We start from the raw sequence: 18,079 nt of genomic DNA, 5'->3' as shown, positions 1-18,079 counted from the left end.
TAACAAAAGGGAAGGGAAATCAACATTTATATGGCACCAATTGTTAGCCAAATAACTTGCAAGCAATATATCATTAAGTCCTGGCAAACTGCTTTTCTCAAAAGTTCAGAGAATGATCTGTGGTAGCCATACTTCTGGTTTTGAATAAGTGTGCTTATTGAGTATATATCAAGCAGAAAAAAAAAAAACAAAGGATAAATTACTTGGAGCTGATAGAGAAAAGCAGCAGATAGCAAAACATCATTAAAACAGGAGTTTATAATATCCAGCAGGGACAGCTGCAGGATCCTGAGTAAGAAAGCAAACAGGCTGGAGAAAATGACTTAGGAGCACTTTGAGTTTAGTCCAGAGGACCAGGGTTCCAATCCAGCACCCACACAGGCGGCTCAAGAACATCTTTAACTTAAATTTCAAGGGCTCCTACATCCTCTTCTAGCTCCCAGGGCGCCTGCATGTACATGTATGCATACACTCACACAGACACACAAATGTATACACACAAAATAAAGAAAGAAAGAGGGGGGAGGGAGGCACAGAATAACAACACTAAAAGTTATGAGTGTTTACAAACAGGCAACAGAAGTTGTGGGGGGAGGTATTGAAGCAGTCAGTTGGGGTTCCTGATCAAGATCTTTCTCTCCACAAATGAGCTCCAGCTTCTCTTTCCTACTGCAAGCATTTTTACAGTCACAAATGAAGCATTGTGAAGTTTGTTGGAAATGGTTTACCTTTGAGCAGTTCTGAATTGTGCACTATGCTTAATAATCTAGCATGCGTGCTGTGCATTTTCTCTCTTGTTACAGAGCTAGGGAGCCAGCCTGACTCAGAACAGGGAGTTTTGGAGGAGAAAAGAGAGGGCCTCCTCATTGCCCGTGTCTGCTTTCAATACACTTAAGACAGCACATAATAATTTGCTGAGGTCATTTATTTTACATTCATATCTGTCTATTAAGGCCATGACAAATTAGGTAAGGCTGGATACAAGCACCTTCAAAAGTTGTTAGTTCAAATTTGGGCTGGTTAGCAATCTAAGCTGAAATCCATAGGGCTCTTTCTGCTGGATGCAGTTATCTGATGCCTGGCAATGTGGCAGAAGATGAGTGGATTGCCAACTGCGGTTGATTTTCCTCCATTTTCTTTCTTTCTTTTTTTTTTAAATTTAGTTTATTATTTTACATGTTGATCCCAGGAGGACCTCCCTCCCTCTCCCCTCCCTTTTACCCTCTCTGCCCTCTCACATGCACCCTAATGACCCTCCCATCCCATCCCCCCACCCCAATTCCATATGTAGGGGAATGCCATCCAGTTGGGGTCATGTAGATCTGACAGGTCATTTGAAGTAGGGACTAGGGCTTCTCTCCTGTCTCTAGGTTAAGGCAGTTATCCCTCCATGGGGGATGTGTTGTGCACCAGGGATACATCCTGGCTCCACTGTCTGAGGTCCCTTAGACTGCTCAGTCCTTCTGGCTGAGACCCATATTCAGGGGGGCCTGAGTCAGTCCCATGCTGGATTCCCAGCTGTCAGTCTGATGGCCCATTAGCTCCTTGAAACATCTTAATGAAGATAAATGACAAGTCATCCAATAAAATAGGTCCCATGAGGTGTGCGGAGGCCTCTCAAAGGTAGGGGGAATGTTCTGTTCTTGTTCTTACAAAAAAAAAAAAAAAAAAAAAAACAGAGAAAACCTATCATCAAACAGCCAAAAAACACTGAACCTGTAGGTACCTACAGAAGAGAAGATAGCTCTTCAGAAACAATCACTTAAGAAAACAGAATCTGATATATGGTAAAAAAAAAATATTTAATTGTAATAAACTATGTCTATACAGAAATCTATTTCTCTCTACTATCTAGTATTCCTGAAGTCCCAATTTATGTAAACCAATGCTGGCTTTGGAGTTGGATTTGGCTTTCCTTCTCTAAATTCAAGCATGTTGTTAAGATTAAATTCATGGTTTCTGCCTTAAATCAATAAGCCAATTGGTGTAAGGCAGAAGAAAACAAAATCTGGAGACTCATTTCTTATATGCAATTTTCTCTCTGAAATCCTAATTTTCTCACATACTTTTAATGCTTATTGTTGTCTTTCCCTAATGCATACCTTAAAACTTAAAAATTTTACTTTAAGATTGATGTATAACTTTTCCACAAGGAATAATAACAATTCCTAACAGCAGTCTTTAAACTCTCCAGAAAGAAGATGGGGCCCCACATCATCGTTTCCACTTGACTCAACCTAATGCATCTGAACTACAAACATCACCCTAAAACTGGTTTGAGACTGTTTTGCTTGAGACAACTCATGGCTAGGTAGCTGTAATGGTGCACCTTTTTATTACACCCTGGCCAGAGTTTTAAATAGAACTAGAGTCAAGAATTTTCTGCCACACAGTGACTAGTTACATATGTCACAGCCAGTTCTGTTGAGAAATTTGGTTGCTAAAAATTTTCTTCCTACAAGATCCATTGGAGCAATCATCGTCCCATTTCAGCAGGAAGTAACCTTAAGATAACGACGCCCCCTTTCCCTACCCTTGGAATTTTGGGATAATAGTCATCGTCTTTAGGTTGGTTTTAATTATTTAGGGTTGGGTATGGAAGGTGATGCTTACACTCGGGTTTATCTTTTAGACAGGAATAGGGAATGGTTGGGAAAGGTATGGTTTAGATGGGATATAGGTAGATTAGCCTATTTTCTTGTGAATTTGAGTAAGGATGAGATAGTATTTTACAACTTACATTGTTATGTATTCTTATATGTGGTAAGCTATGTAAAATTAAGTTTATATTTTGTTATATTGTGTGAAATCTTTCCACTTATGATGTTTTATGCACATTATTTTTACCATATTCTATGTATGTATACTTTTCTTGTATTCAAGACATTTGTATATTGATACAATTTGGGATATTTATCATACTGCCCTTTATAGTTCTACCTCTTGTCTTGACATTTCTACTCTACCTCTATTTTAGGGATTTATATGTATGTATATGGTTTTATTGTTTAAGTATTTGTTCCTGCTTTACTCAGGGAAGTTTTAATCAGTCTTTTAGCTAAGTTCCTGAGTATTACAGATTATCTTCGCTCATATTCCCTGTACCTATGAGATTAGTTAGATGGGGGGGGGGGGGGGGGGGGGGGGGGGGGCGGGCCCCCGCCCCCCCCCCCCCCGCCCCCCCCCCCCCCCCCCCCCCGGGGGGGGGGGGGGGGGGGGGGGGGGGGGGGGGGGGGGGGGGGGGGGGGGGGGGGGGGGGCCCCCGGAGGGCGGCCCCCCCCCCCCCGGGGCGGCCGCCGCCGGCGGGGGGGCCCCCCCTATAGATGCTTAATCTTCAATCACTTCATAGACATGCAGAACATGGCATTTAAATGTTTTAATATTAGTACTCCATTGACATGAGACACTGTTGCTCCTGACAGCACCGAGCACTTTCCCGAAAATATGTTGGACACTGTTGTTGCTCCTGCTGGAGTTCATTTTCGCCTCAGCTAATGGCCTGTTGGGCAAAGAATTGCCCCCACCTTGACCACTGATTTGGACATGTGGTCCTATGTGCTTACAGGAGACAAATATAGAAGACTGCTTGACCTTGCCAAGTCAGGGTAAGACAGCCATTCTACCTCTCTGCTATTGTTGTGGTCTGTCAAGTTCTCTTGGCCTTAGCCAAAACTGGGTGTACCAACGTTGCTGTGAGACCTTGGGTGACTGTCCAGGTGGCTTGCTGTTTCTGTCCTTGCTGCACCTTTTGGAAGTTGTCCATCCGCACTTCCTGTCTACTCTAGTATTGTTATTTTCCTTCTCAGGTCTTGATGAGGTTGAAGATTAAACTATTACAACTATTATTCTCTCTTCCTAGTTAGATATATTAGGTACTAGACTTAAGTTTTCCAGCTTAGGACAACTCTATTGTAAACTCCATTATGCCTTCATCCTAGGACTAGATGTAGGTCATTTTGTTCTCGATTTTCCTTTTCTTAGAGCACACTTGTTATTCACTGTTTTGTATATAGTTTTGTATTAAGCCTAAATCTTTTCTTTAGATTAAAAGGGAATTGTAGTGAGATAGTCCTTCTGTGGCACTGACCACGCCCATTGGGGGGTGGAGCCATGGGCGGAAGTGACCTGTGGAAGGAGTTCGGAGAGAGAGCCTGGAAAAGCTCTCTTGCTGGTGTGACTCGGACAGGAGAGGATCGGGTTGAATTTCCTGGTGTTCTTCTGTCTAGGCTGTAAGTTATTTCTCCCTGAATAAACAGCTATTTGGCCTATTTGTTTATTCTGATCCTTATTTAACCGCCATAGGTAATCTGTTTGCTACTTGTGCAGTAACTCTGGCGGTTGTATTCATAGCACCCATGCAAAAAGCCTTGCATCATCCCAGCAAGGATGTGGAGGTGGAGACAGAAGAATTCCAAGCTCAGTGAGAGATCCTGTTTGTCTTGGTCAGTGTTCTGTGGCTGTGATGAGACAATATGACCATGGCAACTCATAAAATAAAGCATTTAATTGGGGATGGCTTACGGTTTCAGAAGGTGAGTTCTCTATTAGCACAATGGGAAGATTGGTGGCATGCCGCCCACACCGTGCTAGAAAGGCAGCAGAGATTTCTACATCCAGATGCACAGGCGGCAGGAAGAGAGATCTGCTAGGCCTCACTTGAGCTTTTGAAACCCCAAAGTCCGTTCCCAGTGTTAAACTTCCTCCAATTAGGCTATACCTACTCTGACAAGGCCATATCTCCTAATCCCTCTCAAGTAGCACCAATCCCTAATGGCCAGGCATTCAATATATGAACCTATGGAGGTCATTCCTCTTCAAATCACCACATTGAAAAAAAAAAAAAAAGAAAGAAAAAGAAAAGAAAAAGGTGGAGAATGATAGAGGAATCAACCTTTAGCTTTCCCATGTATTTACAGGCAAGAATACCTACACAATACAAGTGGTGTGTGTGTGTGTGTGTGTGTGTGTGTGTGTGTGTGTGTGTGTGTGCATTCCCTTCACATTCAAAAGCCTCAACTGTTAAACAATTAGACTCAGGATGGACCCTGCCTGACTCCAAAATCCAAACAGCTTCATTCGAACATATGACTTATATACTTCCTTTTGTCCTTTCAGATCTTCAATATGCTTCCTTAGTTGACATTATCTCCAAATTTTCAATATGTTTACTTTTAAACCATTTATTTGTTTTACGTATTTTAATTAGTCTGTGTCCATATATATGTTTGTATTTGTGGAGGTGAGAAGAAGGGTGTTGTTCTTTGTTTGTTTTGTTTTGTTTTTCTTGAGACAGGGTCTCTCTATTAGCCCAGCATAGACCAGGCTGGCCTTGAACTCACGGAGATCAGCTTGCCTCTGCCTCCTGAGTGCTGGGATCAAAAGATGTGCACCACTGGGCCTGCCTCAGAAGAAAGCATTGGATCCCCTGGAAGGAGAGTTTGGGGCAGTTGTGAGCTGGCTGGTGTGGGTGCTGGCAACCAAACCCTGGTCCTCTGTAAGAGCAGCCAGTGCTCTTAACTGCTGAGCCATCTCTCTAGCTCCTGCAGATTTCTTAAAATAACAGGAAAATATTTGCTGTTACTTTGTGGCTTTCCAGTTTTAACTGCTTACTTAGTTTCAACCCTTTGCTATTATCTTGTTTCTGGTTGAACTCAGTTCCTCAAGTACCCACTGTACACACAGATTTGTTAATTGGTGATTGTTGACTGAGAACTTGGCTGAAAAAAAGAAAAAAGTCATACTGTGCTGATATTTTGTGATCTAAATCACCAAAGCTTGCTCGAACATCAGTGTGCGTGTAGAGCGAAGCCACTTTAAAAAGCGTGTGTGTGTGTGTGTTTAGGGAGGCACTAGTGAGCTGGCTCAGTCGGTAAAGGCATATGGTAGGAGGGCACCAGCGTCCTAGCGAGTGTGCCTGTGGTGCCCAGAGGCGGTGTGGAGTGGGAAGTGCTGTGGTGGTCCAATATCCAGGACCCACATGATAAAAGGAAAGAATCAACTCCCACAAGTTGTTCTGTGAACTCTATATATGCACACCAGGGCACATTGGCACCCATATGCACATATACAGTCACCCCCCCAAAATTAGCTACCAGGTAGTTTCTGAGGGACACTTGATAGGGACATAATAAAGTAAAAATCCACAGGGATATAAGAAAGGCAGGGCATCTTTAAACAAATTTAAGTCTTGCTAGGCTGTCCTTGGCCATGTCTGGGAAAAGCAATGAGACCTGCCCAAGATCATATACATTTACCCTTTAAGCATAACCTATATTCAATTCCCTTTAGCAAACCCTGTGACCTAGCCTACTTGTCAAAAGTCATGAGGGCAGACATTGTAACATAGCAATCTTTGCTTATATGTGTGTGTGTGTGTGTGTGTGTGTGTGTGTGTGTGTGTGTGTGTGTGTGTGTGTGTGTGTAACCTGGTTCTCTTAAAACATCAGCTACAGGGCCTATAATCTAAGATATTTATGAAAAATTGACATCTTATTTCTATTGTGACTAGGATGTGTATGCACACATATAATTCATAAGCTTGTATGATATTTGATTTATAAGTTAAGTCGCAAACGTCCAATTATAGCAATACATTGTGCTTCATAAGAAGCCCTCCCTGCCTTAAAATTAGCGGCAGCCAAGAACTTGTCATTCTGGGTTCCTTCGGCCCAGAATTGGCGCTTACGACTGTCACTCAAGGAGCAGGTCCTGAAATTCTATCCAATCGGAGGCCGTGGCTTGAGACACGTCCAATCAGACACACAGTCGGAGGGCGGGGGCGGGCTTGGGCGGTCGCCCGGCCTTTGTCTGGGAGCCGCCATCTTGGGCTTGGTGTCAGCTGCCCGGGAAGCTCCTGCGCAGCTTTGGTGGCGCGGTGACGCGGTGGGTGCAGAGCGATGGTAGGAGGGCGCCGGCGTCCCCAAGAAGTGGACATGGTGAGTGTGCGTGTGGCGCCCGGAGGTGGCGCGCGAGCGGGAAGCGCTGTGGCGGAGCGGGGTCTGCGGTGAGGCCTGGCGGGCGGCCCCGCTGGGTCCCCCTGTGCTGCGGGGCTGCCCGAGCCCGGGCGTCCTGTCGCTCCTGAGGCAGCGACCGCAGCTCGATCCGGAGCCCTCCCAGGGAGGGCAGCTCTGCGTTGGCTGCCTCGTTCCTGCAGGCTGTCTTCTTCCTCTTTGGGGTTTTTCCTGGAGAGGAGGTGTCGCCCACCGATGCTTTGTCCCTCCTCCCTTTCTGTGACCCCGCCTGTTTCCTCTAATTCTCCCTAATGTTTGAGCGTTGGAGTCCCAAATCCACAGAGTCCTGATCGCCAGCCCTGTTTTCCATGTGAGCACTTCACCCAAATTTACCTCTTTGCCCCTGTTCTCAAACACCAACTTCCAGTTTCCGTTTTGTTAACTGTTCCTCATTGTACATTTCAAATATGCAATATTGTATGATTTAGTTTTTTAATTTCAGAGTACTTGAGAAAAATAATCTCTCAAAGTCTTTAAAAAGATTTTCTGTGAATATAACACAGAAAGAGGAAAACAAGTCATTTGACTTCTGAACGTTGCAAAAACGTCATTGAGTTTTACATGAACGCTTTGTGAATGTGTTTTAGCATGCATGCTACATCAACAAAAAGTAATACTTGTTAATGATTTGCATACCTAAGTATCTGAGAATAACAGTAGAACTTAATTTTGCTTTGATGTTGGCCGTGTTCACACATGTTCTCATTAGGTCACTTGTAGTATTTATGTTCTCACTCTTGGGCGATCCCTAAGAACTGTCAGTTTTCCTTTGAATTTAGTGAGTGGCATGGCTTTTGTTTTTGGATGACACTTTCCCTCACATAGTGCTCACCTTATAATAATGGTCACTGCAGCCAGGAGAAAATGAAAGTGTTCCATATCTTATGCACAGTTGGACATATGCAGGGTTGGGTTCAAGTCATGAGCAAAGTAATTATTAAGATGAGCAAATGATACTGATTAGGTAAATTTACTTTATGTATGTGTATGTATCTGTGTAAGTGTATACTATTAACAGGTACATGTTTCAGAGGGTAGAAGAGGCCTTGGATATCCTGGAGGTGGGATACAAGTTGTTGTGGCTGTCTGACATCAATGCTGGGAATGGAATTTGGGTCCTCTGGAAGACCAGCAAGTATTCTAAAGTGCTGAGCCATCTCTCTAGCCCCAAGATTTGTATGTTACCTCAAAACGAACTTACACACAGAAGATGATGTTTGTTTAAAGAGCAATGGGTTGGACCCTCCCCTCACTTTGCATACTACTGGAAAGCATTAAAGAGTATTGATTTCTAGGTGGGCCAGTATAGCAATTCTAGTTTCATTGGCCCATTGCAACTTGAATTTTGAAGATTTTAAGTCTTTCTGGGAGTTAGGAATGGGAGTTCAGGGTTCTAGAAACATTCTCAGGGTGCTCTGTGTATTTGCTTCATTGCAGCATCAGTTTTAAGTGTTTGAAAACATCTTTGCCTAGCAAAAAATCAAAGAACAAATTCAGGATATTTAGTTGTGTCTTTCTCCAAATTCCAACAAGAGGAAATGCTTTCTCTTAGATCTTCAGGCTATTTTCACAGTAAGACATTCCAGGCACAGTATTTTTTTTTTTTTAAATCTATACAAGAAATCATAAATTACTTGCAAGTACCAAAAGTGGTAGAAATGATTGGCATGCCTGTGGGATGTATTATATACATTTTCAAATATCTGGTATGATGAGAAATCAGAAATATACTGTTGCTCCTTGATTTTTTTTGAGTTCTGCTACTAGAATAAGCATTATGTAGGACTGGAAAGGATAAAGTCAGTTACATGAGTCATGTTGTCTAGTGGTAGTAGATGGCCTTTGTAATCAGGCTGAATTCATCGACTTGTGTGTGTGTGTGTGTGTGTGTGTGTGTGTGTGTGTGTGTGTGTAGGAATATTTTTTAGGACTAGAGAGATAGAGCCATTAAAGGGTACATTCACAACCAAAGCATACAACAGTATTTTTTTTTTATTGATTCTTCAACAGTTTCATACATGTAGTTTCATACATGTGTACAATGTGTCTTAATCATATTACCTTTGCTTCTTTCAGGCACCTTCAATAGGCCCTCCTGCCACCTTCATGTTCTCCTTTTTCCTGTAACTCAGAGTCCAGTTAGTTAGGACAGCTGCTTAATACTTGTTGGGAGACATTCCTTGAGTTGGAACAGGGGCAGAAATTTCATCTGCAGGGAGAGGCTGAATGATACAGTGTCAGAATGTCAGCAAGTCACCATTAGTTCCCTGGGTCCAGAACTAGGACAGGCCATTGAAAAGGAGCTCCATTTCCTTAACCTTGAATCCAGAGTCGCCCATTTGGCACATAACCCATGAAGCTGTGAATAGGAAAGTGTATTAGTTTGGTACCTACACTGCAAAGGTCTTGGATACATTCACACTTTCTTTCAGATCCTTCTTATCTCTGTGAGAGGAAGGCCACAGTAGGCACTGGAGGATGAGATAAAGGAGGAGAATCAAGATGCTCCATTTGACAGTCAGGCCACTCTCTGAAGCTCAGCTGCCTCTTCAACCACCAGGTAGGTGCACAGACTGAAAGAACCCACCTGATCCTAGCCTAAATTACTGACCAGCCCAATCATACTGTATTTAAAAACATTTTAGGGCTTATTATCTAGTGTAGATAATTCTCACCCCCTATGATAGAATGGATTCCAAAATTTAATGACACCTTGCTTATATTGGCAAAACAATGGGTACTTTATAAGTACCGATTTCCTGTAACTGAAAGATGCTGTTAGGTCACACAGAAATACATGTAGATATGTATACATATGATTGGTGTTTCAACTCACAGTACCGGTAATGCTGGCTTTATTCATTCATGGGTTGGTGACTCTACTGTTACTTAGGGCCCTAAGGGCAGTCTCTCCTGCACAACTGAAGGCACTGGGTTAAGGATGGACAGTAGGGGGCAGGCTTTCCCAGTCTTGCTAGGATCTGAAGCTCGCCATCTTGGGATGCGTCCCTAGGCTCAGTCTCCTCTACTCTGGAGGTCTAGGTGGCTGTGCTGTAGACTCTGTTGCCCTGTGACGTGCTGGTGCGGGGAGTTCCATAGGGAGGACACTCGATGCCCTGGAAGCCAGAAATGGTGAGTGTGTGGGCCAGCATCTTGAACCAGGGACTATAATTGATGGGAATTATTTGTGACTCTGGAGTTAACATGCTGGAACCCCGTACTGGGTCTCTGGGCCCCAGGTACCCTCTTTCTGTGGGGTGGGTGATGGGCTGGTACTTGGGACCCAGGTGGCATGTCTCATTCCTGCAAAGTGACTTCAGCTCCTATTGGAGCTCTCTCTGTTCCTTTAGTTCCCTACCAACTATAGGGGAGTAGGCGGGGCCATTAGTGGGCACCGGGTGCATTGTATTCTATTCTCAGATGATTAAAACTTTTTTATGATAATTTTTAAAATTTAAATTTGAAACAACCTTGTTTTACATGTCAGTCCCAGTTTCCTCGCTCTCCCTGATTAAAACATTTTTAAAACTATCATGAGTTTGACTGTTAACATAATTGATACAACTTTAAAAAATTATTTCACAATTTCATACATGTGTATAGTATACTTTGATCAATCCCCCATTATCCTTTTATCACCACCCCCTGAATACTTCTTTCCAACAAGCCTTTCTTTTCCTTTTTTGTGTTTTATTGGCACTCTGCATTTAAGTAGGGGTGCTGGCCTGAGTGTGGGTAGGGGATTATTGGCTGCAAAGGCTCTTGAATCAGTGGGAACACCACTAAGGAATACTCAACATTCATACTCCTTAAGGAATGATGGGGCCTTACGAGTGCTGCTCCATCCATGGTGGACGTGATGGGCCACTTCTTGTGTAGGTAGCCACTGCCAGTCTGTTTCCCCCAAGACTACTTAGCTTACCTTGTAGATATGTCTTTGGCCCCTTTTCTCTCTGGGTTGCTTGAGCTGAGGCCACTGGCCCTGTCTACTTCTCACTGCCTTGTCTTTCTCATTGTATTTCAACTTACGCTCTCCTCTTTTGTGTTTCTCAGTGTTCTTCCCCTCTGTTAGAATAAAGTCTGTATTTGTTACCCTAACCGCTTTTAGAGTCACCTGTAGACAGTTTCTAGTCCTCTATCTGGCCCCCAAGAAGTCCCCATTTCCAGTCAACGTTAGTCTTTTTTACTTGACCTTTTTTTGTTTTTAATTATAGGATTAAAAATAAAAGTGTGTTAAACTTGGAACTTAACACATGCTAGCTGACTGCAATGGAAATGAGCTACATTCCTAGCTCACAGAGCATTTTTTTTTTCTTTTTATTTCCTGCCTGCACTAGAGTAGGCAACTTTTAAACTATTTTAAAGCATAAAAGATGAGATGGAAACATGTCTAAGTTTTAGTATTGCATGTTCTCAGATGTCTACTGGGCCTTTGCTTCCTTTACTGCTTATAAACTGGCATGTGTGTACTGCCCATTCATAACTATATACTTTGGCCAAATGCAGTGGATGGTACCTGAAATAGACTGTTGTCATTTATGTTTTAAGTCCCTGTGGTAAGCACATGACATGCTAAGCAACACTTAAATCAGTCATTGTCCTAAATAAGTAAAATGTAGCTTAAGTTAGACCACTGGTAGGGGTTAAGTGTCATTTTTATATTATTTGTTCAGTTTTAGGTAGTATCTAAGACAGTGTATAACACTGCTGTTATTTCTGGTGATGTTTGTTTTGGTGATTAATTTTCCAGAAAGATCCGAAGCAAATTTTTATTTCCTACTCTTACTAACCTGTCCATCAAGAGCATAAGAGTGTTTGCTTCTCTGACTCAGAGTTCCAGAGGAAGAAGATTTTTTAAAAAAACTGTATGTTACATTCTTATCCCTCACGGCAAAGGGAAAATGTGAACTCGTGGGTGACACCTCTGACTTCCCCTTAGAAGACTGTGTGTCCCTTACATGTGACTCCTCTGGCTTCTTCTCAGAAGACTGTATATCCTCCCTTGCATTCACAGTGCAGAGGAAGCCCAGACAGCAAAGGGAAGTTTCAAGTTGGCTTATGTGAATGTTGCGTTTCTTCAATATTTTACACAGAAAAAGGCATGGCAATCAGGGCTATGGATGAAGTGTTGATTCTTTCCCCAGAATTTCTCTTTTGAAGCCTATATCCAAATCCACATGTGGACTGTATCTGAAGACAGGGCTTAGAAGAGGTAATTATCATTAAATGAAGAAATGTATATGGGGTGCTAACACCATACAGCCATACAGCTGAACTTCCCTATCCAAAAGAGGGACAAGGTCTGGGTGCTAGCACAGTGTGAGAGCAATTGTCTACTGTGCTCAAAGCTATGATTTGAGCCCCAGAAAAAAAATTAAAAGAGGAAGGGAGAATTATATTTGCTTTGTCTGATTAATTTGTCACCTGGTCACTTGGATGTCAGGAAGGGAGATCTTTTTTTTTTTTTTAAATAAATACATGAGCTTTTTACTTTTAAATTATTATTACTATTATTATCATCGTCCTTATTCTGTTTTTTCCAGACCTAGATTTCCTCTGTTCCTTTGGAGACTGTCCTAGAACACTCTTTGAAATCAGGCTGGCTTAGAACTCATAGGGATCCATTTGTGTTTACCCCTCTAGTGTTAGTGTTGATAGGATTGAAGGCCTGAGTCACCAATGCCTAGTCTGTTCTTTTTTTTTCCTTTTCCTTGATCTGTAAACTCACATTTCTTCTCTCTTATTTTCTTTCTTTTATTATTATTATTATTATTTTTTAATTTTACATGTCAATCCCAGTTCTCTCTTCCTCCCTCCCTCCATCTTATCCTCTCCCCCCTCACATGCACCCTGATCACCCTCCCCTCCCATCCCCCCACAGGAAGGGAGATCTTATTAGGAACTGAACCACCAGCAACCTTGACTATTGACTTAACTTACACAACTGTGAAAAAATTTGTCTTTCTCTCATTCTATATAAGTGTTTGTCCAATCCATGGCAACTAATACAGGAATTTAACCTACACTACTTTTTTTTTTTTTTTTTTTTTTTTTTGTGGCAAGTATGTGGAGATCAGAGGACAACTTTTGAGAGTTTTTTTGAACCCAGGTCATCAGATTTCCTAATGGGCATCTTTACCATCTACCTATCTTGCCTGTGTGTGTGTGTGTGTGTGTATATATTATAACAACATTGGAATAAGCTGTTTTACATCTAAGAAGAAAATTTACTGACCTAAGGAAAATTAATGATATTGTGATATAGACTTCATTCATTTATTATTGTGATACATAATTTTATGCCCATGAATGTAGTATTTGTTTTTTTTTCTTTTTATAACCTCATTTTGTTTTATTATCTGAGAAGTTGGTATATTTTTTTGTTGCTACAGTAGGTACCTTTAATTTGATACTTTGTTATTGTCTGAACATATTGTGTGAAGATTTTCTGTGATGACTAATCTTGCTTGTCAGCTTGACATACCTGGAAAGAGAAAACTTTAATTGAACAGTTGAACAATTCATTAGATTGGCCAGTTATCATGTCTGTTGGGAATTTTCTTGATTGCTGATTGAGGTAGGGGGTCCCAGCTCACTGTGGGTGGTGCCATCATGGGCAGGTGGACCTGGGCTGTAGAACATATAAGAAAGGCAGCTGAGTAAGCTCAAGGGAGAGAACCAGTAAGCTGCATTCCTCTGTGGTTCCCTCTTAAGCTCTTGACTTGACATTCCTTGATGATGGGCTCTATTTGACCTGAAAAATGTAATACATTTTTCTCCCAAAGTTGCTTTTGGTCAGTGTTTTATTAAAGCATAGAAAGCAGTTGAAGCAGTTTCCTGTGCTATTTATTTAGACATTACTGTGTGTTGAAACTAGGGCTCTGTGTATTAGGAAAGCCCTCTACCACTGACCTATATCCCCAGCCCTTATGTCACTGTGTAGTGTGTTTAATGAAACCTCCTTTTTGGAATAATGTTTGGGAATTCTCTTAGGATTTAGGTATATGTTGTAAAGATGGTGCTTTTTCTTGTGTTTTGTTAGATTTTCCAGTACCCATCATAGAGTGAACAAAGTTTACCCTTTCGTTGTATGAATATTTCTTGGGAAGACTCACATTTCCATTCATGTAGGTAAAGCACCAATGACAAGTGAAAGAAACTATTCTATTCAAGTCCTGGTCAACCAGTGAGCTTAGTTAAGGTTACTTAATAGGTGCTTGGGTAATTATTAAACAGTTACTTCATTAAAGAGAATGTTTCTCTGCTGTCTATAAATCTTTGAGAATAGTTGGTGCCTTAAGAACTCTTCTTGTAACCATCAACTATAAATCAGAGGTCAGAGTTAGTAATATAGATGGTCAATTGTTATCTTGGTTCATGTAATTTACATATTTTATATCACCCCATGTCTTTTTTTAAAAATAACTTTTGATTTTATGTGGACCCGAGCAGTTTTTTGTTTTTTTTTGTTTTTGTTTTTGATTTAGTAAGAAAATACAAGGATGGCCATAACTGCAATTATTATTTTTTTTTAAAGCAGGTTAGTTTTTAAAATTTTTATATATCTGGGTATATGGTTATTTTCCTCTGAATTGGAATTCTAGATGATTGTGACCCACCATGTGGATGCTGGGAATTAAATTTGGGTCCACTGGAAGAACAGTCATTTCTCCATCCTCTGAAAAATTATTTATGTAATGGACTACAAATCCATGAAATTACATTAAATTGTTAGAAGTACTTAAATGCAAAATCATTGGATAATTAATGATTTGAACATTTACTGGTATTATCACTCATCACAACATGAAATTATTCAGACACAGTATTCTTTATGGTTCTGTTAGCCTATCTTGTGTCATTTGTGCTGTCATAACTTGACTCCTGTTGCTTTATATTCATGAGAACACATCCATGTAAACATTTAGGAGTTCTGTCTTATGTCAGTAGCAAATGTTTTCTATTTCATCGTCCTGTTATATATAGAACATTAACTTTTTTGTACACATCAACAATGTGTTTATACTTGTGTCTTTGGACTATATTAGGTACTTTCCTGAGAATTTTATTAATCCTGTTCTTCCTAGTAATAAGGATTGTTCAGCATCTATAAGGGAAACTGGATAATTTCATTTTCTTGAACTATATTAAATTCATGTATAGGTAAGATATTACTTTCTCCCATGATAAAAAATACAAATCAAGTTTTGTGTTATGTAAGACAGGTATCCATCCACATAGAAGGATGAGCTCCCAGGCTGAGGAGAAATGTGTCATTACAGGGGTTGGTGTCATTTGAGGATATAGCTGTGGAATTCACCTGGCAGGAATGGCAGGACCTGAATGAAGGTCAGAGAACCCTCTACAGGGATGTGATGCTGGAGAACTACAACAACTTGTTGTTCTTGGGTGAGTTAAGAACGGAATGTGAACTCTCTGTTCAAACTTAGTGGCTCCATCATTGGATGTCTCTTCAAATGAAGATCTTTTTCTCTCTCTCTCTCTCTCTGTCTGACTTAGCAGTTTAACATTTTCCATTTACAGGGCACTGCAAGACCAAACCTAAGTTGATCTTCAATTTGGAGCAAAGACTTGAGTCATGGATTGTAGGAGAAGCCTCAGAGCAGAGCATCCCAGGTACATCTGTGCATACTAGTTAAGGATTAGAATGATGAGAACTTATCAGATACGGTCACCAAATTTAACCCCATCCCAGTCCTAAAGATGGCTAATCTTATATATTAGACATTTGTCTAATGCACTCTCTAAAGAAGACTGTTTTTGTTGAAATATACTTTTAGATTCATTATAAATCCATTCCGTATATTGATCTTGGAGAAAGAACATACATAGTATTAATTTAGGAAATGTCTAATAAACTGAGTTGTAAGGGAATAACTATGCATTTATTTTATTGAGGTAATTTAACTATGAGGTGATTATTTTCTAATTTTGCTACATAATATTTAGGTGGCTATATACCAAAACATGATAATAGGCATGAGTATTAAGAACAGATACAAATTAATAAATGAGTAACTTAAGTCTAGTATTTAATCACAGTCATTTTGGCATTTGAGAGAATCATCAGAGTGTTCCAGATTAAAGCAGTAGATTAAAAGTACCTTATGATTTTCTGAATAAAGATAGGATAACAAAGGAGAAAATATCTGAAGTCTTCACACACACACGCACACACGCACCACACCACACCACACCATGAGGAAGCAGCCTATAACTATCTCCTTGTGCAGGGGAAACCCAAAAGCCATAAGCATAAGGGAAACCTGGAGCATGTACACAGCCTTAGGGATAACTAGACACAGGAGAAACCCACAGGTTTTTGAAGGCTTAAATCCATTTGAGCATTCCGTGTCTGAAAGTAACTTCATAACAGACTAGCACTGGAGAAGAAACCAGTTATATTGCTCCCTTCACCTTGAAGTGCTATATACCTAGACTCCAGCTTGAGAGAGGCACTTGAGAGGGCACTCATTCAGTTTTTGAGTCTGAGCTATACTGTAGACATGAAATCAAATAATCATAAGGCACAGAGGATATAGACGCACTATCTCCATTATTAATTTAGTAAACCAGAAGACCTTTAAAGATAAAGATTTAATGTGTAACTTCCAATAAGAATCCTAAATATAAATGTTTTTAACTTTAAAGCAAATGCCCAGAATGGAATAAAAACTAAGATCTTGTTTTCTATGTATGCTCATCTCACTGGCAGAGGTATGTAAGGATTTAAGATGTGAACAGTGTTTCTTGAAACAGTGTAAAAGGACTCATCAGTAGCTGTACTTACACGAGTAAGCCAACTTAATGCTGAATTAGCTTAGAAGGCATAAAGAAATTTACTGAATATTCATAAAGGAACCAATCCATTAAAATATAATTATTCCAGATGATTATACACTGCATATTGGTGTGCTGAATTCCATAAAAATATTTTTAAAAACAAAGAAAGACAGAAGTTCTGGATAGAGCAGTAGTGAGTGACTAGCATTCTAGGAGTGGATATTGTACCAATAAATAACAAAGAAATCTGAACTAGACAACATCCATTTTCATGAGTGAAATACATACTGTAGTTGAGTGACTAAAATAGTCTACTATCTTAAATAGGTAGCAGATGAACAAAATTAAACAGAGCAACCTCATCATTAACAGTGTGCATTAGTCACACTAAAGAAACATCTGTAGTATATACTATTCCTGTGGCTGTGAAATATACATCTGAGCTGTCTCTAAATCAAATCAAATTTGAGATCATAAAGCAAGCCCTAGTGAATAGATATCATTGGAAATGATCTCTTGTATCTTTTAAAAATCAAAACTGAGAATACTAAAAATCATAGCCAGAGAAAATAGACTAAACAAATAATATGGTTGAATATAGTTTTGAATGACCAGTGGCTTGTTAAAAAGATAGGGATTAATTTTCTATGATGAAGTAAACTAAAAAAAAAGTAGAATGAGGATTGTCTGGAAGGAGGAAAAGAACCTAGAGGTCTGGGCAGAGAAAGATAGACATGAGTATTATTGGAGTACATTGTATACATATCTAGAAACAAGACAATGATACCTCTTTGGGTGTGAATAGTATTCAATTGTATACGTATATAAAAACAACATAGTACACCTTAGTTTATATAATTAATGTATGTTAAATTTAGAAGTCATATATGACATCGAGTAAGATAAAGGAAATGGATATTATTTTGGTAAATTATGTAATGTTTTCCTGTAAGGGGTACTGTTTTTCCGCCCGCCGCCCGATCTTGTCCTGCTACCGTGCCAGCCCCAAATAATACACAGAGACTCTGTATTTGGTACAATACTGTTGGCTCGGTTACTTGTTTCTTATCGGATAGCTCTGCCTTTAATTATTAACCCATTTCTGCTGATCTATGTATTTTCACATGGCCTTCTCTTACCAGGGAGGCGGTTGGCGTCCAGCTCTCTCCAGACTCTCCATCTTGACTCCTCCTTACTATTTCCTATTTCCTCCTTGTCTCCTAGTCCCTCCTATCTTCCTTTCCTATTGGCCAACAGTGCTTTAT

The 18,079-nt window shown here is 40.3% G+C and overlaps 1 protein-coding gene across 7 annotated transcripts in view; it reads left to right on the top strand.

Annotated features, from left to right (window-relative positions):
• The first annotated feature begins 6,788 nt into the window (after positions 1-6,788).
• LOC127237320 (zinc finger protein 39) overlaps positions 6,789-18,079 on the top strand; it is a 35,752-nt gene continuing 24,461 nt past the window's right edge. For 2 of the 7 annotated variants that reach the window (XM_051205548.1, XM_051205547.1), the window contains exons 1-3: positions 6,789-6,935; positions 15,293-15,419; positions 15,555-15,647. In XM_051205548.1, the coding sequence (XP_051061505.1) occupies positions 6,897-6,935; positions 15,293-15,419; positions 15,555-15,647 (259 nt within the window). In that variant the 5' untranslated portion in view covers positions 6,789-6,896. Of the gene's footprint in view, positions 6,936-9,442; positions 9,571-10,023; positions 10,143-15,292; positions 15,420-15,554; positions 15,648-18,079 lie in introns of all 7 variants that reach the window. The other 5 variants (XM_051205544.1, XM_051205543.1, XM_051205545.1 and 2 more) reach the window with 5 other exon arrangements.

This window comes from Phodopus roborovskii, unplaced genomic scaffold (assembly GCF_943737965.1).
Source record: "Phodopus roborovskii unplaced genomic scaffold, PHOROB, whole genome shotgun sequence".
In the NCBI taxonomy this organism is placed as follows: domain Eukaryota; kingdom Metazoa; phylum Chordata; class Mammalia; order Rodentia; family Cricetidae; genus Phodopus; species Phodopus roborovskii.
This window is presented reverse-complemented; position numbering and strand designations above follow the sequence as displayed.